This window comes from Lucilia cuprina, chromosome 6 (assembly GCF_022045245.1).
Source record: "Lucilia cuprina isolate Lc7/37 chromosome 6, ASM2204524v1, whole genome shotgun sequence".
Taxonomy (NCBI): domain Eukaryota; kingdom Metazoa; phylum Arthropoda; class Insecta; order Diptera; family Calliphoridae; genus Lucilia; species Lucilia cuprina.
This window is the reverse complement of record NC_060954.1, coordinates 16,956,931-16,983,573: the sequence shown is the minus strand read 5'-3', so window position 1 is coordinate 16,983,573 and position 26,643 is coordinate 16,956,931. Positions and strand designations below refer to the sequence as shown.

The following is a 26,643-nucleotide window of genomic DNA, read 5'->3' as shown; positions in this document are numbered from 1 at the left end:
CTATGACAGTGGTAGTGCTACTAGTTGTACCAATAACCACAAGTGTTTAGTTCTCTACTCTATTACAACATCAACTAAGAGCTGAAATAAAAAAAAAATAAAAACAGAATAAAAACTTAAAACAAGCAGATTGTGGACTAGTAAAATTCATTTCATGTTCTTTGTTTTTACACTTGATAGTTGTTTTTATTCTATTTTATATTGTAGTATGAGTGTTATTTTTTTTCTATTACACTGATGATGTTTTGTAAAACAATAATTTGGTTTGATTTTTAGTGTTGTGTTATTTATACCCTACAGTACTTTAGAGGTGTTTGTGCTTGTGTTTGTACTGATCAAATATATTGGTGCTATACCCACCTCAAGGTAAAGTCAATGTCATTCTGTATATCTATCTGTGTCTGTCTGTGCCCACCTGTCTGTGTCTGTCTGTGTCTGTCTGTGTCTGTCTGTGTCTGTCTGTGTCTGTCTGTGTCTGTCTGTGTCTGTCTGTGTCTGTCTGTGTCTGTCTGTGTCTGTCTGTGTCTGTCTGTGTCTGTCTGTGTCTGTCTGTGTCTGTCTGTGTCTGTCTGTGTCTATCTGTGTCTGTCTTTGTCTGTCTATGTCAGTATCTGACATAGACTTAGACAGATGTAGTCATTCAGTTTTTGTCTGTGTCTGTCTCTCCATCTGTCTTAATCAAGCAGAGCCTTAGAGGAAATACCCTTAAGAATTCGGGATACAAAATGGCCTCCAGATCACAGTTTACTTTTGCAGAAAATTAGTTCCAGGCAGAGTGCAGAATGCGTAATTTGAATTACAATGAATTACAAGTCTTTACATATTAATCGACAGCTAAAAGCCAATAGGAGTGTTATATCAAACCGTACTGGATTGTGAGCAAGCTCTGACGGAATACTCTCCCAGAGATATCGTTTACCTCATATTGATACAAGGCCACTCGGGAGAACAAAGTAATGAAAGAACGAACATAATAGCTTTGAAAAAAAGAAGCTCGAGTTAGTTTGCTCGGGCACTTGTATAGAAAATTGGACGTGTAAATTCAGACAAATGCAGAGCATATAGCAATGAAACTCTGGAGCACTTAATTTGTCTTGAAGAACGCAAAACTATTCGACGGAATGGAAGCAGCATTAAAGTGTGAGCGAGAGAAACTTATAAGACTATTTGGAATAATAAAACAATGAGTAGAACACCATAGATGCTATAGTGCGACCCCTTCTAGAACAGGACGAGAAGCCTCCTCAAAATAAGAAAGTCTGAGGTTAGTAAGATGAGATGTATTCTGAGTGAATACACTCAGTATAACGAGCACAGCTATCCAAAATTGTGTGATGCCAGACGTTTATTGAGCATGTATGAATGAAGACTAACCTAACCTACTTTTTTCACAAATGAAAAGTACTTTTCATGAAAACAGAATTAACAAGAATTATAACATATTTGATACATATCTTGTTAGTTTGCGTTTTAGATTGATTACTATTATAACTAAATATAGCAATTACTGTGTAAAAAGATTCGACCAAAACTAATTGAAAATCATCAGGGTTTTTGTTAACCCTATAATTTCCCATATTTTTTGTATACAAATCTTTTCTTCTCTACACTGTTGTATCAACATTTTTCATTCATTTTCAAATCATTGCCAACAGTTTATTTTTTGCTTGTTTCTTATAGCTGCAGTTTATAAAACAACAAATCTCAATTTTTTTTTATACGACGAAATAAAAAATAATGAAAAAAGAAAAAAAAACAGTTGATTATTTTCTTTTAAGGCATTTTATTGTAGAAAACTAAATGAAATACGTGATATTGAGTTTATATTGAATACTAAATAAAAAAAAATGTTGAAAAGAAGAAAAGTATTAGAAAAATAGATGAAAAGAATTATTGACAAAAACAAAATAAATATATTAAGGATAAACTAAATGATGGAAAGAATCATATACACTAAATTACTTTTAAAGGGGGAAGGAGAAAAGGGTAGATTTTTTCTTGGAAATATAAATAAAGTGGGACAATTGATTGGCCGGATGTGAAAGTCGGTGAAAGGGTGTTGCTAAGATAAATAATTTTACTTAATGGTTGATAAGGGAAAAGGCAATTATTTATTTTGGAAATATCATTAGAATCTAGGTTCAAAAGATCTCTTTAGGTTTCAATAAAGACAAGAACAAATTCGCTTAACTAAACATTAAAGTTAGAATTCACAATTTTCTTTGATACCTAAGCGTATGTGGAATATTTAATTTAAGCACCACACTCATACGCTCCAAGTAACTCATGAAACCTCTTGCAAAATATTAAACAAAAAAATTTTAAAAATCGAAAATTTAAAACAAAACAAACCAATTGAACAATAAAGATTTGCAAACTTCATTGAACAAAGTGTTATTTTATTAATCTTACCATAAAACATTTCTCTAAAATAAACATTATTTAAGCAATTATTACGTAATTTTTAGTCATATAACACCAAACTACTAACAATTACAACAACCCTTAAAAACTTACAAAACATACATATGTATGTTGTTAAACACTAGTAATTTATTTAATTTTATTTCTTTGTATTTTTGTTGTTCAACCTCAATTTCTTGGTTTTATTGTAGTTTTAAGAACTTATGTTGAAAAACACCTCAACACAAAATTTAGACCTTAAAAATTCCAATAAAAGTCAAAGAAAGAAGTCATGGCCCAAAAAACTTCTCCTCTGTATTACACACGAAGTTTAAGCAAACATTCAGTTACAGCTTGTTGGAAACATAGGTAATTGCATCTTTTTTTTGGTGTGCTGCTGCTGCTTTGGAGTTTGCAACAAAAATAACAAGGCCTTTTTGGCCTAAACCTTTTTTTCTTCGTTACAAATGACTTAACTTGCAAGATGCCAAAGCAAATGTTGTACAAATACAAACACACGACGTCATACAAATGCTGGCTTAGTTTCTACAATAAATGAGTCTTTCAATTATACATTAAGGTGGCGTAGACAACTAGCAGCTAAAACTGAGTTAGAAATAGGATATTTTTGAAAAAACGCCTTTACCCTTCTCACCCCGGGGCATGTTACTTTGATGATCTTCCCCATCTTAGTGTTATTACAATCAAAAGAAAAGAGGTACAATATTAATACCTTTGCCACACTTAAAACTGATGATGATCTAATATATCTTCGGTCTTTCCTTAGAATAATTTGATCTGGAAGTCGAACAAGGGAGCCACATAATCTGGTATTACGGCAACCAGTAGTAAACAGGACAGAGTTTCGGACTTAGTTTTGTCTCAGCTATTGGACAGAGTTCTTTTGAGGTGTACGTGGTGTCTGCGATGTAAACACAAACTCGTGGGAAATAAATGGTTAACAGATTGATTTACGTTAATGCCTTTAATTCGGGATAAGTTCGGTGCTGTTGGCGATACTAGGATTTGCCAGTAGCATACATGATGGATGTAGTATGTGATCCTTACATATCAGTATACCAAGAATAAGAGTTTTTATTGTTTTTCTCAAAGATTGAGACGAAAGAATGAAAATTGATGAATGTATCAATGATTGCATTGAATTTTCCCTTCCTGTTCTAGTATGTTCAGTGAGTAAAAGCAAGTCCACGGCTTCTTTAATATATTTGTATTTGGGTCTACACAATAAGTCTCTTGGGACAGTTGTCGAATTATAAATATTCTAATCCGCATCATAGAAGTTAAATAAACTGGTATACTCGAAAAAATAAGAATTATGCTGGATTAAATGATGATGGATGCATCAATCTTATTCAAGAAATGCCATTGAATTTTTCTTCCTTGTTCTGGTATATTCGGTGAGTAAGAACAAGTCCTTGGCTTCTATTATAGATTTGTATTTGGATCTACCGATTACACTTTAAAGCTCTTTCGATCACTCCAAAAAGAGATGAGCTAATCAAGATCAAAGAACCTTGAATCCATCTGTTTGAGGTGAGTGAGCTTCAGCCAGCCAAATTTAGAGATAACTACAAGTTCATATTAGAAAGGTGAAGTTCATCAGTTTGTGTTTGCTTTTATTGGAGATTTCGTTGAAATGATAGATGAGAAGCTCTAACCGGTAGCCTGAGAAATTCTCAGTTGTCTAGCTAGAGGATAAAGAGATATGGAAACTGAATCTTACCCAGTAATGATTTCTAAAGGAGCTGCCAGAATGAAGAGGAAAATAGGAGAGCATAACTCACTTCCTCCGTCATTGACAAGCCTTAGCAGATCATAGAATGGGTCTGCTAAGTAGCCACTTTCTTCATGACATAGAAGATCTAAAGAAGATCGACATTTGAAAAAAAGAATACTATATTCGTGCAACAAACTGTTCAGTTTAGGAAACCAAATTATTTGGTTTGAAGTATACTAATACTTTGTCCATTTGCTCTCGATTTAGGTATCATTAAGGAAGCAATATACTGGACCCAAGTGTGTTTCCAGTGAAGACATCGCGAGGAAGACCTGCTATCCTAACCTTACCCAACCTATGGATACTGAATAAATTGAAAACTTACAAGATTTGATTTCTGTAAATCAAAGTATTTACAAGGAATTTAAATCCGAGAATTTCTCTTACAATCTTTAGCTAAATGATATGGAACAAAGCTAGATTGATACTCATCTTTACACTAAGCAAATGAGCCTTGTATCAATAGGTATTAAGCTGTCGGATCGCAATTGAAGTTCTATGTCCTTTACAATCATTAGCAGGATAATATGAAACAAAGCAAGGTTGACTCTCAGCAATTATATATTGCTTATAGATTATGAGCCTCAGATAATTCAGTATTAGGCTTTCGGACCGCAATTCAAGTTCTAAACTCATATTCAAACTCCTTAATCATGTTTAAAAGCTAATGTTTAACAAACGATCGATTCACTCGTTAGTCCCAAATGTTCTTTCAGTTTTCAGATACACAGCTACACCTATTATGTCAAATCAATAATACCCTCCTAAGATTATTTCCCCAAAAAAACCCAATGTTACATGTGTGAACATTTCGTCGTTACCATTATAGAACAACTACTATTGAGACCAATTCTCTTCTAGAACTTAAGAAAAATAGAGCACGTAAAGTTATTTCTTTCACCTTTATTGCACTTATTATTTGTGTTTCAATTGGCCTTGTGCCAATGAAGTTAAGGTTTCCATTTTTTTATTTTTTCATTTTGTTCATCCTTTTTTTCTCCTCTTTATTCCTCTATTTGAACGTATCAACATGAAAAACTAAACAAAATGAACTTTGTGCGAGTGTGTGTAAGTAATTCATGGGAATTTGTTAAAAATAATGTTTGTAGGATGGGAAATATGTATATATTTACATAACATACAGAAATGGATTTAATATACACATACATACTTATAAACATGTGAGTGTGTTATACATGGCAATTGTTAGAAAACATTTTATATAACACTTTCTTGTATACGAAATTGTTTAAAAAGCGTAAAAATTCTTACGAATTTATCTCAAACTGTTTAGAAGACTAGTATTTAAAATTTAGTTATGTGTGTGTGTATACTTACACCGATCCTTATTGAGGGCTTTGGAAAAGACCAAAAACTTTGGTTATCGATTAATTAAGAAACTGGCTTATGTAATTTTCTTGTATTGACAATAAATAATTGAAGTGTATTGTGCAGTTTGCAACTGTTTTGATTGTTGTTTGGTTGTAGAGAGTTGTAGAGAGTTGTGTACCGAAGAATATTCTTCTTGTTAATTCGATTGAGTTTTGTAAAACAAAAATAAATTGGCTAAAACTTTAGAAAAGAGAGAAGTCATAATTAAATTTCTTATTTCAGCATTCTAAATCATTTCAAAGTTGTCGAAGTTCTAGGATTTTTTGATTATGTATAACCTTACATAATACCTTTCCCTTCCCTTCCTATGTCTGTGGTACTTTTTACGTCTATTTTTCTAATCAGTTTCAGTTCAACCTTTTTCTGCTTAATTTATTTAACAGTTTGAAGTGTAATTATACCCTTCACCTTCGTGAGATGGGTATATATAAGTTTGTTATTCCATTTGTAATTTCTATAATATAATTTTCCGACCCTATAAAGTATATATATTCTGGATCCTTATAGATAGCGGAGTCGATTAAGCCATGTCCGTCTGTCTGTTGCAATCAGTTTTTAGAGGTCCCCAGATATCGGCGAGATCCAAATCTTCAATAATTCAGTTAGACATGCTTTCGAGAAGATCGCTATTTAAAATCAGCAAAATCGGTATATCAATAACGGAGATACTTATGAGCAAAAATCCGAGACAATCTCTGAAAATTTTTTCAAAAAAGCCACATTTTTTCATGCTTTGTTAAAAAAGCAACAACAACACTGTGAATGGGATAAAGATGTACATGTGCGTGTGGAGATATATTTGGTTTTATTCAGCTGTGTATTTTTTTGTATGTTTGCATGCTGTTCTGTTCTCACGAAGGTTAGTGGGTATAACAAGAACAAGGAGAAAAAGCAGTAATATGTTGGTAATACAGCTCATATTTATTTGAGGGTGGTAATACAGTTTGACGGTGGTATTACAGTACAACGGTTAATATTTCTTTCTGCTACAGTTTATATTTGTTTGTGTGTATGTTATGTGTGACATGTGTGCAGAGATACAAAACAAATAAAAACTGTTTATTAAAACATACTTGGTGAAGGGTATATAAGATTCGGTACAGCCGAATATAGAAAAATTACTTGTTTTAATTTAAGTCTGTTTAACACGAAAAGATAATAAAAGAAATTTTTTTCAAAATGTCTCGTTGTATCGTATACATGTAAGAACTTCTTCTTAGTTAGTTAGTTAGTTAGTAAGTAAGTTAGCTAGTTAGTTAGTTAGTTAGTTAGTTAGTAAGTTAGTTAGTTAGTTAGTTCGTTAGTTCGTTAGTTCGTTAGTTCGTTAGTTCGTTAGTTAGTTAGTTAGTTGGTTAGTTAGTTAGTTAGTTAGTTAGTTAGTTAGTTAGTTAGTTAGTTAGTTCGTTAGTTAGTTCGTTAGTTAGTTAGTTAGTTAGTTAGTTAGTTAGTTAGTTAGTTAGTTAGTTAGTTAGTTAGTTAGTTAGTTAGTTAGTTAGTTAGTTAGTTAGTTAGTTAGTTAGTTAGTTAGTTAGTTAGTTCGTTAGTTAGTTAGTTAATTAGCCTAGGTTTCAATTGGGATCATTGATCGCTTTTCGTTAGAACACTTTCCTTTTCCTGTTGTAAATTATACCTTTGCATAAGTGGAGTGTCATTTTCATATTGTTAGGTCTGCTTTGAGCTTTTCCTACTTTGAGGAAGATGACAGGTTTCATGTTGCCATAATTATCCATTTTACTAAACAATCCTTAGTTTCCTAAAGCCTTAATTCTACTCAAATTTAAAAATTGTTTTCCCAAAATCGCATTCAAAGAAAATCTTGTTAAACAACACGAGTTCTTGTTATTAACACTTCATAAATGTTAAACAATTCTTCTCATAGAAAACTTTTTGAATAATCAAACTACAAAAGAAACGCTCAACTGCAAAACATTTCAAAGGCCTCTCAAGTTGTACGCATCCTTGACTGAGAACAAATAACAAAAAAAAAGTTACCAAAGCTGTTTTCAGTTCTACCTTTCTTGGTCTTAATATTTGTGAAAAACAATCAAATAAATTACATTTCTTTGCAAGTATTTACGACAGAACTCGTAAAGCAACTGGAAGCATTCAAAATGACATTTAGTTTTTTCGCTTATTATTTACTTTTTTTCTGGAAATTTTATTCCTTAAAGGTGTCATGTTCAAATATGCCACTTTCAGTTGAATTCTTTAGTGTGACTTTTTTTATTTCATATTCATTTTGATATTGTTTTGAATTATTTAAAATTTATTTTTTTTTTCTCTCTTCTATCTGTTGCATTGTTACTGCTACTTTTGCTGTTGCACCGCCACAGCATCATACAGCTGTTGCAAAGTTAAGTGATGCTGCAACAGCAAGAATATTTTATTTAAATTTAAATAAAAAATGTAAGAAAAATGTTTTGCACAACAAATGCAAAGAAAGAATGAAAATATTCGAAATATTTTATTTGAACTCTCGTAGTAGTGGATAATGTTTGAAATGAACTTTTTAATAAGGATATTAAGTTTGTCCTTAGATTGGTGACGATGGCACGTTTTAATGAAACTCAAATAGTTTGATTATCTAATACATTCTTGTCTGCACGTAATTAAGTTAGAGTTTTTAAGTTCCTTTAACCTTAGTTCTGTATAAAACTTGTTTTTGTGTTTGTATAACCCTCAATCATAAGCGACAGTGCGAAGAACAGCAATCTAATTAAAAGCTTAATTTCCTTATAAAAATATCAAAAATTTATTGTGAAGGGTTCTCGATAGTCAATGAAACCAACTCTATACGATATTATTACTTTTTTTCATCGTTGTTGCTACTTATGCTGTGACATTTGTTCACAGTTGAAATTCCTTCCTGTCAACGTCTGTTTAACTTCCGTTTTATTTTAGTTTTTTTCACCATTCTTTGCATAAATTTAATATACAAACCAGTAAAGCTTTTACTTAAACACAAACATATAAACTTTTAGCAATATGTGTACATTCTTTGGGTGTCTTACAATATTGTAGCAATAAATTATATAAATCATAAATAAAAATAAAAAAAAAACTAAGAATTTTTTTTTAAATTTGCAAAAAAGCTTTGTTAATAGAAAATCTTTTTTTATAAAAAACTATTTTTTCTAAAAAATAACAAAATTTCAATATTTACAATGCATTCAATTAGCAAAAGTTTTATTTTGGTAAAATTTTAAAGAGCTTTTTGTTTATTAGGACTTTAAGACACTATTTACCATTACAAAAGTTTTTTCCTTTTTCCCTTTTTAAATGAGCTTTTTCGCAACAAAAACTTTTTTACAACAATCTATCTGTAAATGTTTTTTCAATGCTTTTTCAAAAAGCTTTTTAAAAGCTATTCATATACTTTTAAAAACTATTCAATTTAGTTGCTGTTAGTAACTTCATTACTAATAGCAGCTTTTGAAAGCTTTTTAAGAAAATCTTGTTGAAATTCATTATTTAGTTAAAAGTTCATTAAAAGCTTTAAAAGCTTTTGATAGAAATTAAGTAATAATATTTTTAAATAAGCTTTTTCAAGGGAGCTTTATTGTATTAATAAAGTTACTATAAAAATTAGCAGTAAAATTTATTTAAAAGCTTTTTATAAAAGCTCTTCAAATTAGTTGCTGATGGGATCTTTGTTTAATTTTTCATTTAATTAACTTTAACTTTACGTAAATTTGCTTAAAAGTTTTTTATTGAAATTTTAAATTAAAGATTAATCTACGCAATAAGTTTCAACAAGAGCTTTTTTATTTAAAAGCTATTTACACAGACAAAGAAAAGTTATTTAAAAGCTTTTCATATTCTTTTTTTAAACATAACTATTCAATTAAGTTTCCGTTAGTAACTTCATTAAAATCTTGTTGAAATTCACTATTTAGTTAAAAGTTTGTAAAAAGCTTTTAGTAAAAGGCAACCACCAGTACCAATTTTTCAAAGCTTAAAAGCTTTTAAGTTATTAAAATGTTCAAATTACCTTTAAGCTTTTAGAAACTCTTTACTACAAAAAACTCTTTTGTAATTTGATTTTGATTGTGTTGCAGCTTTATGATATAAAATCACTTCGATTCTGATCGACAAACTTAGCCATGTGTGCCACTTGACCGCATGTGATAATTTAGTTTCTCGACAAAACCATCAGTATCCAAAAGGTTTTCAACTATGACTTAAAAATATGTACTCTGCTACTAACTTTTAAGAATCGATTTAGACAAACAACATATTTCCATAAATAAACATACTTTGTTTTTCTTCAAACATCTTGACCACATTTAAGTATCAAATGATAGAAATCGCAACAAACAATTTTATTTATATTACTTTAAGACAAGTATTATGTAATAAAGAATCACTCAGTACTTTGGTCCACCTACCGCATTGTACTCAAACCATAAATATCTTACTGTCCTTTCATAAGATTATTGCAATTGACCTCAATCAAGCAACATAAAATCGTAATAATACCACTGCAGTGATTATCGTTTGTAAAAGGGGTTTAAGTATGTGCATAAGAATATCTGATATACACACACATATATATATTTATACATATACATATGTATATATTCACATATACAAACAACATTAAATATTTCCTTTTAATACTTTTGCCAAGTCATCATTAAAATAAACATTAAACTTATTCTTAGTGTGGTTTAAGTAGGACAATAAGAATAAAATGAAAAAAAAGAAAACAACTCTTTTCTCTTTTTAACTTGATTTTTTTGTTCTGACATTCTTTTTGACAACAAGCATTGTTACCATAAGCAATATTTGCAAACAAATTTTTTTGATGATGTTCATGACAAAAACAGTGGGACAGAAAATAGAATACATTGTGAATATAAGACAACTATAGACAGTATTCAGTCTAGACTAGACAATAGACTAGGATATAGAATAGACTATGGACTACATTAAGGACTAGACAATCCAGTACACTAGACAATATTCTATACTATACTTTCGACTATATACTATACTATAAACTAGACTGCAGACTAGACTATAGACTAAACTATAGACTAGATTATAGATTAGACCAGCCTATATATTAGACTAAAGGCAAGACTTAAGATCAGACTATAGAATAGACTATAGACTAGGCTATTGACTAGACTATTGGCTATACTGTAGTATAGAATTTTGTATAGATTATAGACTAAACGTTTGACTAAACCACTGATTAGACTATAAACTGAACTAAAGCCTACACCATAGACTAGACCATAAACTAAACTAAAGACTAGACTACACTATTGACTGGACTATAGACGAGACTGTTATCTAAACTATAGTCAAGACTATAAATTAGTTCTTGACTAGACTATAGACTAGACTATAGACTAGACTATAGACTAGACTATAGACTAGACTATAGACTAGACTATAGACTAGACTATAGACTAGACTATAGACTAGACTATAGACTAGACTATAGACTAGACTATAGACTAGACTATAGACTAGACTATAGACTAGACTATAGACTAGACTATAGACTAGACTATAGACTAGACTATAGACTAGACTATAGACTAGACTATAGACTAGACAATAGACTAGGCTTTTGACTAGGCTGTAGTCTAGACTATAGACTAGACTATTGACTAGATCATAGACTAAACCATAGGCTAGACTATAAACTACACTAAAGCCTAGACCATAGACTAGACCACAAACTAGACTAAAGACTGGACTATAGACAAGACTATTGACTAGAATATAGACTAGACTATACTATAGATTATACTAAAGACAATACTATACACTAAACTATAAACTAGCCTATAGACTAGGATATAGACTGGACTATAGACTAGACTATCGACTAGACTATAGTCTCGACTGTTAACTGGACTATAGACTACACTTTACACCAAATTATAGACTAGACTATGGTCAAGCCTATAGATTAGACTATAGTCTAGACTATAGACTAAACTATAGACTAGACTATAGACTACGCTACTGGCTATAGTATAGACTATAAACTAGATTATAGACTAGACTATAGACTAGACTATAGGCTAGACTATAGGCTAGACTATAGGCTATAATATAGAATAGACTATACACTAAACTAAAGAATATAGATTATACTACTAGACTATAGACCTAACCATAGACTTAACTATAGACCTTACTATAGACTTAACTAGAGACTAAACTTTAAACTCAACTTGGATTACATTATAACTCCCTGATCGGTTCTAATAAAATATAACAAATATTGAAAAATAAACATTGAACCAAAGCCACTGTCATTTTTACTCTGTGTACAAAATGCTTATGTATCTAAAATAAGTAAGTTTGCAATCATGTGTATCTATGTAGAAGTGTATCTTTTAGTATGTTACAATATTTGTATAAAAATAACAACAACAACTACAACTAAAACAACAATAATAGTAATAATAATAAAATCTTTGCTAATGCATTATGCTGATGCATACTTGATGTTCGTTGGTCGGATGGTTGGTTGGTTGGTTGGTTTGGATGGCTGATTGTTTGGTTTATTTTGCAATTGTAGATGTGTACATACATAGATAGATACATAAGAATATGTATGCATGTTTCCATATGTAGTTCTGATATGGTTTGCATAAAGCAAATAAAATGTTTTTAAGTATATAATGAGGATGTTAAACAGCCATACATACTTACACAGGAAAAAAAGCACATATTTGTTTGTGTACGTATGTAAGTACTAGAAATATACGTGGTGATGTTGCATTAAAGAGGATGCTTTATTATTACAATAATGTTTGCATGTAAATACTGTATGTATTTTTACACTCAAAAGAATTATAGAGTTCATGATTAAGCATGATTATTTTAATTGATTGCACTTTATTATTCAACTATATTTTTCACATTAGACAAATAAAGTATTTGTTTTATTATACTTGAGATCTTATCATAGCCTCCTTAAGAAGTTTTATTATAACATTATTTATCCATATGACGACGTTTATTATAATGAGAAATAGTTTAGCTAGACCAGTATAAACTAGGCTATAGACTAGACTATAGACTAGAACAAAGACAAGACTATAGGCTAGACTATAGACTAAACTATAGACTTGACTATATACTAGACTATAGACTAGACTACTAAATTATAGACTAGACTATAGACTAAACTATAGACTAGAATATATACTAGACTATAGACTAGACTACAGACTATACTATAGACTAGACTATAGACTAGACTATAGACTAGACTATAGACTAGACTATGGACTAGACTATAGACTAGACTATAGACTAGACTATAGACTAGACTATAGACTAGACTATAGACTAGACTATAGACTAGACTATAGACTAGACCAGACTAGACTAGACTATAGACTAGACCAGACTAGACTAGACTAGACTATAGACTAGACTATAGACTAGACCAGACTAGACTAGACTATAGACTATTGACTAGTCTTGACTATCGACTAGACTTATGTCCAGACTATGGACTATACAACAATCATACTAATGACAATGCTATTTTTAAGAGACTATGAACTGTACTATTGTACTTTATTGGCTATTTACTAGACTACAACTACACTAATGAGAAGTCCATATTATAGACTATTAACTATAATATTTGCTAGACTAAAGACAATAATATATACTGTATTAAGTGCTGACTATATACTATGCTATGATCCGTAGTCAAGGTTATATACTCGTAAAAAATTTAGACTGTTGTCCTCTTGTATATAATTTCTTCCATAAACCACAATTCATCTTAAATCTATTCACATTTCTTCTAGTGTAACACCATTGTCCTACGTTTTCTTTTAAACAGCAACAACGACTATGAATATGCAAAATGTAACAAAGAAATGGAGAATGAAAATAAAACACAAAAAGTCTGAGATTACAGATTAGATAACAATGAATATGTACATATATTCTATCCAACATCATGTTAGTTGCTCCTGTTGTTCTTGCAACAATAGAAGCAAACGTAAAGTAAATATGTTAGAGTTGCAAACAAATTCTTATGTATATTTTTTGTTCAAATATACAGATTTATATAGAGATAAAGTTTAGTAGATAATAGAAAAAATATAATATATCTTTTCCACTTACCTTATTGGAGTTTCCATTGAATTTCAATAATTTCTTGCAAGATTTACCACGACTCTCGAAATAAATCTCTTGGGGTGTGCGACGATGTGTATGATTCTTTTTCAACAGATTCATATACGAAGAATTATGATGGGGAGTTGCAGTTACTGCATTTGTTGCTGCTGCCGTAACATAACCACTGTTGCCATTCGCATGTGTTGCAGGCGACATTGTGCCACAATTGTTGTAAGTATTGTAATCACCACTAGAAGTGCCGGTTTTAGCACGTGTATGACTGCTGCACAAGAGACGACTTAATATGCCGCAACAACCAAATGGTGGACTGGACAATGGTTCTGATGATGTGGTTATATTGTTGCTGTTGCTATTGCTACTGCTGCTGCGATGCTGTTGTTGTTGTTGTTGTTGTTGTTGTTGATGATTATTAATGCTATTGTTATTGTTGTGTAGATGGCTGTGTAGATTGCTGTGACCATTGTTATTACTATAACTTCCAGCTGAGATGGTCTTGAGCTCTAAACCATTTGCCGTTGTTGGCTTACGTAGATTAACATCGATTTCCATTGTTACGAATTGCACTTTATATGCATTTCCGTTGCAAAACAGAGTAGTGTGAGTGCGTGTGTGTGTGTTTGTGTGTTGGAGTGTTGAAAGCGGAAGTGTGCTTGCTGTTTTATCTCTTTTGTGTTTGAGCTTAACTTGAAAATTTATTAGTTGATATTAGAGGTATTAGTATGAAATCTAAGCCACACTTGTATGCTGTTGAAGTGTTAGTTTGTTTGTGTTATGACACCTTTTTATATTTATATTTGTTACGTACAATGACTTGGTAACAAGCATATCCGTTTCCTTTTACGTTTAACGGAAGTAAGAGCGTTTTTCTTGGTTTTTTTTAATGAAAAATTATTTTATATGCAATTTTAAACGTTACACTTGTTCTAATATTCACAACATATTTACACTTTTTAAAAATTATTTTTTTTTTTTTGTATTTTTCTTTAACTTCCGCTTTAGAATCGTTGTTTATGTTGTGTTATTGTTTAGTTTATTAAAATGCAAATCACGGATGTTTGTATTTTTCTAAACATTTAATATTTTTTCATCATTTCACTTTTCTGCTTCCGTTTCTTTTTTGTTCATTTATTAACTGTTGTTATTGTATTTTTTTTTTTTTTTTTTGTATTTACGAGTGTGTATGTTTTATTTCCTCTTATATTTTTTCCCTCTTATATTATTGTTTGGTTACTTGGTGTTGCTTGGTTGTTATTGTTTTTACTTTTTTCTTGCCAAGAAGTTTATATAGTCAGTTGCTTAAAGGATTTTAAGACCTTTTCATTGTTTTCATTAAGGATCCTTTTTTGAATGTTCTTGTTGTCGCTTTTATTTTCTTTCTTTTTCTTGTTTCTTTTTATGTTAAACACTCAATTTACAAGCTGTGTGTAATTCTGTTTTTCTTGTATTTTTCTTTAGGAATTTTTCCTATTTTTTTGTTTACAATTAATTAAATTTTTGTGCTAATTTAATTATTTAATTAAATTTATAGTCTAGAGTAGATAGAAGAAAGAATTTAGAAAATAACTTATTAAAAAAAGTTTTATAAAAGAGTTTGGAAGTATTTGAAAAAAAAAACATATCACTGTTTAACATATTTAAAAATACATAAAGAATCACAAACATCTATGGAAATTGGTAGAAATAATACATACTTTAATGGACTTTTTACGATTTTTACCATCAATATCATTATTCGTTTAATAATCTTTAAGTTCTTCAGATAATATAGAGAATGCATTGACATTAATAAAAGCATCCTATAAATCATTCCGCTTAAGTCCTTAGGAGATGACCCCTAAATATGTAATGTGCATTGTATTACAACTATAAAAATAGTTGGTAAAGGAATAACAGAAGGTGTAGTGTTTGTTTAAAATCTTTTCATAACGAAAGTAGCTGGGAATACTTCTGCAGGAAGTTTGTTCCAAAGGCGAACAATGCGGGTGAAACATTAACTTTCCCTGCAATGTGTTGTGGGGTCCATTGGCAAATCGACCGTAAATGTTTGAGTTTTGATTAGTGTTCAAATATTAATCTTATTTTTTTTTTAAATTCCATTAAGATTTTAATATTAATTCGAGTCTTATTCTATTCCACTGCAGTATAAACTCTATAACCATGTACAATAACAATAAACCATTAAAGAAGTTTTGTTCGTTACAAACTTTTTAGGTATAAAATACTCTTAAAATCTATCAAATAAATTGCCGTATAGTACTTTAAAGTTTTCTTAACTAAAAGAGAAACAATTTTTGCAAGCAGCAAGTACTTCGAAGAAAGTAGCATGAAAATACTTATTTATATATAAATACTTTTTTTATTTTACACTTAGATACTTATACAATACTAGTACAAACTACTACACACATACATAAGAACAGATATTTATAAATTTACCACAATATTGTAGAAATTACCAAAATAAAATAGTTTAATATTAATTTAGTTAAGACGAATTTGTTGTAAACTAAAAGGAAACCACAAACACGCTAGGTGTTATTGTAACTAACTAATTAACTAACTAACTAACTAACTAACTAACTAACTAACTAACTAACTAATTAATTAACTAACTAACTAACTAACTAACTAACTAACTAACTAATTAACTAATTAACTAACTAACTAACTTAATTACTAACTATCTAACTATATATCTACATATCTATCTAACTATCTATCTATCTATCTATCTATCTATCTATCTATCTATCTATCTATCTATCTATCTATCTATCTATCCATCTATCTGTCTATCTATCTATCTATCTATCTATCTATCTATCTATCTATCTATCTATCTATCTATCTATCTATCTATCTATCTATCTATCTATCTATCTATCTATCTATCTATCTATCTATCTATCTATCTATCTATCATCATTCTATGTAACTGTCTCACTATCTAAATGACTAACTAACTCACTAAACTAGAACTAGATCCTAAACATGGTTCTAAATAGAACATCTACAAGTTACATCAATTATGTTACAATTACCACGATAAACTAAAAATATTCAAAATATCATTAAAATTGATTACATTTCCTACAAAAACTACCACAACTAAATAAATACAATGATGTGTGCGTTCATACACATAAATGCGTATGTATGTTAAACTTTAAGATAGAGAAAGAGAGTATAACAACTACAAAAGCAGCAAAACAAAAAAAACAAATCGTAAGCATTTTAGTAGAGTTAAGTAAAACTTTGATCATAAAATTAAATATCGTTATAAAATATCGTAAAAGAACTTTTTAGAAAAGAAAATGTAATGGAAAATATTTCTTTACTAAGAAAAAATTATTTTAAATTAAATTAAAAAAATAATATTAGACACACACTCATACTCATATACATATATCTAAATATTTTGTATTTAAATATAAGTACAGATTTAGCTTTAAAGTCCAAAATTTTATTAACAATTTACCAAAGTTCATAGAATAAAATTACTATTTTATTAATGTTAAGTAACAAATACAAATTTAAATGGTTCTCACAAGTATAAAGATGTTATTAAAACATGCAAGTTATTTGTTAAATAAAAATAAATTTTATGTTTTTATTAGAATTTTAAAAAGTTGTTTTCTCTAAAAATTTCTTTCTAATTTTATTGTTTGTGTGTGAATGTATTTCAAATTAGAGATTTTAAAAGTGGTTTCTTAATTTTTAAAATGTTACATGTTTATTACAAAATAAAAATGTAGTGTATGGGTTACGTATACTTAATATACATATCAAAAATCACTCATACTTACACACAACACTAAAAGCTCTATACACTTCTACTAAGTAATAAAAGTACATTTTTGCTTTCGTTTTTTGTATTTTGAAAACAAGTTAAAATTACAGTTTTCTGAGAAAACATATTGGTTCGATAAACGCTGAGAAAATTTTATTCATATTTTATCAATGTAAACGACCAACTAAAAATCGGTCGTGTTTATGCATTTTTCTCACAAAAATAATATTAAATTTTGAGATTTTGAATATTTTTTTTATAATATTAAGATATGTCCGTCTGTGATCAAGGTACAGCCCACAATTTTCAAGATATTTTGATGAAATTTGTTACAGGTACAAAATTCGAATGGATGAATTGTCGGCGGAGTTGGTTGGTCTTAAACATGCTCAACTTATCACAGTAGGTTCTTGTAGCCACTGAAATAATTATGTTATTTAAATATAGAACTGTCTGTTCGAACCTCCCCCCGGGGGCATGTTACCTTGGTGAAAGCTACACCTTGGTGTTATTGCAATATCCCGGGGAAAAGAGGTGCTACCAATACCTCTAGTCTGCCGGGACTATAAACTGGTGATGATCAGATGTATCCTCGGTCTTTCCTTGGAATGATCTGGCATGAGGTCTAACCAGAGTACCATATAATCTGGCACTACGGGTGGCCGGTTGCCCGCAGGACCTAGTCCTGGCCGGTCAATTGGTTGAGGTTCCTTCGGGATCCACGTAGTGGCTGTGGTTGAAACCCAAATCGCGGGGAGAGAATGTTGGTTTAAGGACTGATATATCCTATACCTAATGGGTTGGATAATTCTCTCTTCGAACAGGTCTGTGTACAATGCAGCATGTGCCGGATTCCTAAACCCGATCGGTATTTCTTACCGGTCGTGTAGTGGGACGCCGGTATATGCTGGGGAATTGTCAGGTTAGTGTTCAATGGTTGCCTGTCATCCCGTAGAGCGATCTTTATGATCATGGGAATGGAACTGATGCTGAAATTGGTGAAAGATCGGGAAAGTCTCCATATATTGGAGATTAGTACTGATTTAGTATACCTTTTTACGCTTCGGGGAAGTTCTTCGGTGCTGTTGCCATCTCAACAGGACATATTGATACATGCTACGCGACTAATTGTCGGGGCAATTATTGGAATCAATTGACTTTGGAAATTCCTATTTCCTTTGTGCATTGATTCGGTTCATAAAAGAGGGATCCTGATCCATTTTGTTGGGTATTTCGGACTACCAAATATGTCTCTAGGTGCTGTTGCCAAACCAACAGAGCCATCTCAGTAGTGTGGTTGCGCGGGCTTAAAGAGGTTAAGGAATGCACTGGAGTGGGTCATTAGATGATGGGGATTGCATTTTGAATAATGCAATCTTTCATGACATCATAAGGGTGGTCACCTTCCGGTTTACCGGAGGATTGATTTCACCTGATGTTGGGACTCGTCACCCCCTTCTATTGACTTTAGACCAGTGATTGCTTTTTCCTTGTCGGGGTTCGCATTGGGATTGAACCCATGCTGCCTGTCATTCCGCAACGGGGCTACTATGGCAAGAGATTAGATAGCTCGAGTACTTCAACAAAGTACTTGTACATGGACCGGCACAGCCATGTACAAAAATTGCAACCTGAGTTCTTCATTGAAGAATTCAGGGGCGCGGGTAGACCGTCTCTAGTCTATCCTGTGGGTGAAAAAGACCACCGTGAAATTAGGCCGTCAAGGCAGGTGTTCACGTTAAACCCTCGACTTCATTGTCCCTGTCTCGAACCACCCCCCCCCCCCCGGGGGCATGTTACCTTGGCGAAGACCTCCGCCTTGGTGTTATTGCATTCCCGGGGTATAAAGAGGGCCCAATACCTCCAATCTGACCGGGATTGAAAAATTGGTGTTTTCAGTCTACTGCTTGGCTTAGTCCTTGCATAGATTGCCAGAGGTCTGACCAGAGCACCGCACAATCTGGTACTACGGGTGGCCAGTTGCCCGCAGGACTATGTCCTGGCTGGTCAGTTGGTTGAGGTTCCTTCGGGATCCACGTAGTGGCTGTTGGTTGAACCCAAATTCGCGGGAAGAGAATAAGTGGCGGTTAAAAGACTGATGCATGATAATATTTCGGGATAAGGTTCGGTGCTGTTGCCGAAAATCAACAGATACCCCACAGAGGAGTGACTGTGGGACTAAGCGTTGGAAATGAGTTGGTGTCAATTGTATATGATATAGAATGAATGTAGAGGTATACGGGCCTTACCCCACCCGTATACCTAAATGAATGTGTCGTATGTTTTTCTCTATGAATGTGTCGAATGAATGAGATGTGTGCTGGGTTGAATGATTATGAATGAAAGTTATCATATACAAGAGATACCGATTAAGTTTCCTTCCTTGTCCAGATGTTTCAGAGTTTACTCTGTTCATATTCGACTTGCCACAGCGTGTCACTGTGAGTAAGAACAATGTCTACGGCATATTGATGGATCGTGCTTCGGTCCACCGGTTACGTCTCTAGGTGCTGTTGCCGACTCAACAGAGCCATAGTAGTGTGGTTGTCTTACAACGTGACTACTTTGGCAAGAGATTAGATAGCTCGAGTACTCCAGCAAAGTACTTGCGCATGGTACCGGTCATAGCCAATGTGCAAAAATTGCCACCTGCATCTTCATTGAAGACAAAGGGGCGATGGTAGACCGTTCTCAAGTCTACCCAGTGGATGAAAAAGACCACCGTGAGATAGGCCGACACGGCAGGTGCTCACGTTAAACTATCGACAGTCTGTCTGTTCGAACCATCAAAACAACAGAAGCCATCTAAGTGTTGTGGTCGTTTGTCTAACTAATGATTGCTTTCTTCCTTGTAGGGGTTAGATTCAGCCTGTCTTAAGACATTTGTCATCCCCCTATGACATAAGATAAGACAGCTCAAGTACTTTAGCAATGATATTTAAATATAAGTACAGTATACTTCAATGATGTTTATATATAAGTACAGAGTTAGCTTATGTGCGTTACTGTGCGTAACATAATGGGGCAGTGGTGAGTCGCAAAGAAGCTCATCCAGTAGTTGAGAAAGACCACCTGAGAAAAACACCATCACTCGACATTCATTAACAAACTACTCACGAAGGTGAAGAGTATAACATTATATGATTTCGTCAAATTCAGTGAGCATTGGTCCATGTTTGACACTAACTGCCATTTAAAATTTCCTTTAGAAAATTAATTCCTCATAAATTACTTAAATACCTTGGTATTAATGTAAAATTCTTCATAAAAGGTTTTTTATAAAAAAAAATTAAAATATATTCATAGTGTAGGGTATTATATGGTAGCAGCTGCAACTTCTGGGGGAGTGGTGGAATTTTATTTTTTTTTCCTCACTTTTATATTTTTTATAAAAAATTTTCGTTTTTTAAAAATTTCTTTTGATCCCGAATTATAAACTTTACCGTGCCGAAAGTACATCTCCTATATCAAGAAAAATAAATTTCCAAAATATGTCTTGCAGGCTTATTCAATGAAAAGATTTTGAAAAGAATTTGATTATCACCATTACATAAACCTAGCAGATTAGATCATCTCTTGGGAGCACTTCTCTTCTCAAGGATTGCAATAGAATTAATCTGGTGGAATGTTTATCAAGGTAACTTGTCCTCTGGGGCGAAAGAGGGAAATAAGCACCTTTCACAATAGCTATTACGATTTAATTTTCATGAATACTATTGTGTTCTGGACCATAAATCAAGTTGATAGAGTGTAATTAAGGACACGCAGTGAAACCAATTGAGAACATATTTCAGATTAATCACGTTTGAGGCGTAAGACTGGAAAACATTGAGATAGAGGTCTTAGAACAAAGCTTTTCAGTTCAATCTTTTCATTTTTGATATTCTAATTCGGATGCTTTTATTCAAGCCAAATATTTAATATTTTACATTGAAGTGATTTTCAGAAATGGATCTTCTTTGGGAGCTATGAACAATTGCTTTTTACAGATTGTGATGTAGGATCACTGAAACCATTTGAGAACACATTAGATTAGATTACTAAAACTTAGCAAATAAATTCTAATATATCTAGTAGTAGTATAGGTAACGTATACTTAATATACAAATAACTCATACTACTAGTAACACACAACGTGATATTTGTTGTCTTTTTATGTGCTTGACTTTAAAAGAACAGGGTGCAAATACGAAAATAACATTAACGTTATAACGTTATGTTATTTTTTATTAAAAAAGAAAAATGTTGTAGATTTTAATCAATTCGGCGATAATATACGACTTTTATCTATTCGATTGGACACCAATGTTAAGCACCAGATAATTTCAAACCAAATGTTATAAAATTCGACTAAACAAAGAAAACGTTCTTCTTTAGAAGTCAAACTATACAGATTGTGTAAAATCATAAATATAAATTTTAAATTTATGTAAAATTTTAATGGTAAATTTTGAACATTTTGTGATCCAAGGGTTTACAAAATAATGTCGTTACCAGATATCTTATTATCTAGACATAAATACCGAAATTAATTAGCTAAAGAAAATGTGTTAAAAAAATTAGTTTTTATTGATAAAAATGCCCACTGTAACGTTATTTACCATGTAATAGTAAAAATATTTTTATACAATTAGCAAACATATATGGCTGCATAATTAAAAACCCATTGTGAGAATTGATGCAATTTTCTTTATTAAATTCAAAAAAATTCTTTCAAAATCGATCAATTTTTTGGAGGTTGTGTTCGCTTAAATGACCCAATTTTTTACAGGATTTTACTTTAAATTTTCTTCTTTCGAAGAAAATTTTTTCTTAAATGAACAATGTATTTCCCCTACATTTTTCTCATTGTGAGGAAATCAAAACATCATTTTTCAAAATTGACCAAGTTTGGATAGGGCTGATTAAGGTAGTGTCCGCTTAAATAACACCATTTTATTTTACAGGCTTCTTCATCAAGTTTTATTTTTCCTGAGAAAATTTGTTTCTATAAAAGAACAATGTTGGGGCAATCCTCGTTGTAAGGATTGATGCTTTGCATTTTGTAAATTTTTTTATTAAAAACAAAATATATATTTTTTAATTGACTAAGTTTGGATAGGGCTGTTGGGGACAAAGTCCATTTAAATGAGCCAAATGAGTCCGTTTAAATGAGCCAAGACTTCTTCATTAAGTTTTCATCTTTCAAAGAACTTTGTTTCTATAAAAAAACAATGTACCCAGCAGTTCGTCCCGAACTGACCACTTAACCTATCACTTGTGGTGGCCCCTAGCCTACCTGACTGCCCAGGTGACCAAGCATTTTAACATGGGCTTGTCCTACGAGGAAGTCAGTCGTCACTTTACACCCTACAAAGAGACAGTAAAGAGACGATTGTCTCCGCTCTCGCTTGCAAAGGGGACACTAAAGTGACGACTGTTTTCATTCTCATTTACAAAGAGTTTATTTGCGACGAAAGACCAAAAACATATGAATTGGAGTCAGCCATGTGGTAAGATATTAATGGAACTAAAATTTAAAAATTTCAAATGTCTACTCTCTATAATACTACGGGACAATAATGTGACGACTGTCTCTGCTTCCGCTTACAAAGAAGACACTAAAGTGACGACTGTCTTCATTCTCGATTACTAAGTATACATTCGTGACGAATGACCCGAAACATACGAATTACGATCATCTAGGTGGTTAACTATTAGTGAAAACAAGTAGGAAAGTATAGTCGGGCATGGCCGACCATATAATACCCTACACCATGAGTATATTTTTAAAATTTTTACTTTTTATAAAGAAACTTTTATGTTGAATATTTTTTCAAAATATTTAAGCAATTTATTGATAAAAAAACTAAAATTTCTAAATGAGACTTTATATAGGTCAAATTGGGCCGATCCTCGGTAAATTTGGGAAAAGGATATATTTTTAATTCAAATCGGAAGGTACGGTTGTATGGGGGCTAGGTGAAATAATGGACCGATTTCAACCATTTTCAATAGGCTTCGTCCCTGTGCCAAAAAACATGCTTGATCCAAATTTCATCAAATTATCTTGAAAATTGCGGCCTGTACCTTGCGCACAAGGTTTACATGGACAGCCAGCCAGCCGGACAGACAGACGGAAGGACGGACATCTCTTAATCGACTCAGAAAATTATTCTGAATCGATCGGTATACTTTGAGGTGGGTATTGGACCAATATTTTTGTATGTTATAAACATCAGCACAAACATCGTATGCATTGACTCTTTCTCGAACTGCTGGATAGGGACAATCCTCATTGTGGGGATTGATGCTTAAAATTCTCAAAATTGACTAAGTTTGGATAAGGCTGCTGGAGGTTGTGTCCGTTTAAATCAGCCAAATTTTATTTTACAGTCTTTTACATTAAATTTTCTTCTTTCGGAACAATTTTTTTCTTTTAAAAAAGAAAAATAAAGGGGCAATTTACGTAATTTTTAATATGTTACAACTTTAGATGCATGTAACTTTTTATAGGGACAATTCTGACAATTGATCAGGTTTATATAGGACTTGTGGGGACAATGTCTTCCTAAGACAATCAAATTGTATTCTCATTGTTAATGCATTAGGTTTTCTTTCCAGCTCATTTCAAAGAAAGCTCTTTTCCTTAAAATAGACTCTTTTGGACAAAAGCCTTAGAATACTAACCTTTTCACATGTTTTTAATTTATAACAGCAAGATAATTACAAGAAACTTTTATGATATTTTATTAAAAATTTCTTCACAATAACACTAGATAATTTTTAAATATTATCTGACCCTCCGCAGGTCCGCTGCATAAGAAAAAAGCACAAAGCAAAACCGGACATAGTGTTAAACAAAAAGCCTTTCAAGTCTAATATAAACAACAAAGAACTTCTCTAAAACTATATTTCAAATAACAGCTCATTATGATCACAAATGGATTTTTGGCGATTTATTAATATGCGACAACTCAAAAATACCTTAACTGCAAATATGTGAAATTTCGGTACCGTGAGTCCTTTTATGTATAAAATGTTAAATTTATTAAAATTATTAAATATTTATTAAAAAATATTTCAACTTTAATGTTGTTAAGAATGCATATTTTTATAAAACACTTACACAATTCCACTAGTTTTTTTAAACAAACACTTAATATTAATTATTTTTTATGAAATTTTTAATATCCTTTAATTAACTCTTCATAAAATTGTTAAAACAACAAACATAAAACACTTTAGCGAAAAAATATGTTAAAACAATATTTTGTTTGTGAGTGTGTGTGTGTTTGAGGAAATAAGTTTAAACATGTTAGTTTTTCCCGCCGTTTTAGTATAATATTTTCATGCACTTTTAAAGTCAAATACATACAGAAACTCAAGCACACTCACATAGATATATTAGTATGGCATATAGACATTTATAAACATTTATAAACACACATACACTCAAGCATAAACAATACTATTTGTTTTTACTATATTGAAAATTATTAGGAGCAGAAGCATGAATATATACAAATATCCTTTTAAGCTAAAATAGGTTTGTATGTCTGCATATTTTGATAATAAACAAAATTAAACAAACAATAACAAATACAAAATATCAAAACACATATACAAACAAACTCCTATATGTATGTGAGTACACACATATAAACTCTTGTTTATACTCACTTAACTCAATATTAACGTTCACAAAGAAAAAAAAACACAAATTTATAAAGAATATTTTGTTTATAGGTTTTGTGGCGGCCAATTTTCTATACAATCTTCATTTTTTTTTACATTTTTCCACCAACAACAAAAATATAAAGAAAAACAACAACAATAATAAGTTTATTATAGAAACCAAACCAAAGCGACAAAAAAAATATAATCACAAATTCCAACTACGCGCCATTATAATAAATGTTTATGGAATCGAAGTTAAAGTAAAAAATAAATTAAACTGACACTACAAGATTTTGTTTGTGAGCGAGTAACCGTTAGCGTTCAGCTATCACGAGTAACTGATACAACAGCACAAGGTGTTGTCACCATGTAAACGTAAACGAAGCAAAAAAAAAAAAAAAATACACGCACAAACACACACTCTACTTTACTCTAGTCTACTACAAGTTGTGATTATTTTGTTGTTGCTGTTGTTATACTCACTAATGTACATACACAAATACTCACATTTCAATGACGAAGTTGTTGCTATTGTTGCCGTAGTTGCTGATAATATAAATGATGATAATGATTGTACCGATGATGATGATGATGTCGATGTCGACAACGACCAAGCAGATGATGATTAAGATAAAAACCCGATTCATGTTAAATCGCTCCTATGTGAGTGTCTGCCTATTTGTATATATGTGTGTGTATATGAAACGAATACAACTTTGTTGTTTATAAATCATACTAAACCTTAGTCGTATAGAAAAGCCGAACATGAAATTAGTGATAAAAGAGAGTTAATTGCTGTTAAACATTATGGTTTTACTCTCTCTCTTTAGCCTTGCGCAAGTCCTTTACCTCCTGTTGTACAGTGTTTGTTAAAAGTAAACTTTTCTTTGCTTTATCAACGGTGTTAATGAATGAATGTTAATTTTTTACGTTCTCATAGTAAACTAGTTTTGTTTGTTTGTATATTTTTTATGTGTGTGTTTGATTATATGCTGATATAGGTGTGTATTTGTTAATGTGTGGCAAGTAGTTTGCAACAGGAAATGAGTGGGTGTTTTAAAAGAATCTAGTAAATATAGTTAAATGATGTTTAGTTTTAAAGAATTATTAGGAATTAGTAGCGACAATCAAATAGTTACAATTTGAATTTTAAAGATTTAAATAGCAAAATTTCATAATCTTGTTTAATTTTGCTATTATTACTTCAAATCCTGAATTCGGTTTTTATAAATAATCCCACTTTTTCAATTTACTAGTAATTTCATTGCAGTCCACTGTTTTGCACACAACTTCTAATTGTTCAAATACGTATGAGTATTATTGTTATCAATAATAATGGTAATATTTCACATACGCTACCTTCGTCATGTATTTTGATAAAAACAGACTAAAAAATTTTTGTTTAAAAATAACAAAATAAAGCAATATGCGTATGAGACCTGTGTATAGTGTAGTCTTTAGACTAGTC

General features: G+C 31.4%; 1 protein-coding gene across 5 annotated transcripts in view; it reads right to left on the bottom strand.

Annotated features, from left to right (window-relative positions):
* Window positions 1–25,494, bottom strand: part of LOC111686130 (uncharacterized protein DDB_G0283357) — a 283,461-nt gene extending 257,967 nt beyond the window's left edge. For 2 of the 5 annotated variants that reach the window (XM_046955763.1, XM_046955767.1), the window contains exons 1-2: window positions 25,179–25,494; window positions 13,712–15,255 (exon numbers count right to left, since the gene is read on the bottom strand). In XM_046955763.1, coding sequence (XP_046811719.1) covers window positions 13,712–14,275 — 564 coding nt within the window. In that variant the 5' untranslated portion in view covers window positions 14,276–15,255; window positions 25,179–25,494. The remainder of the gene's footprint in view (window positions 1–13,711; window positions 15,256–25,178) is intronic. The other 3 variants (XM_046955765.1, XM_046955764.1, XM_046955766.1) reach the window with 3 other exon arrangements.
* Between the last annotated feature and the right edge of the window lie 1,149 nt (window positions 25,495–26,643).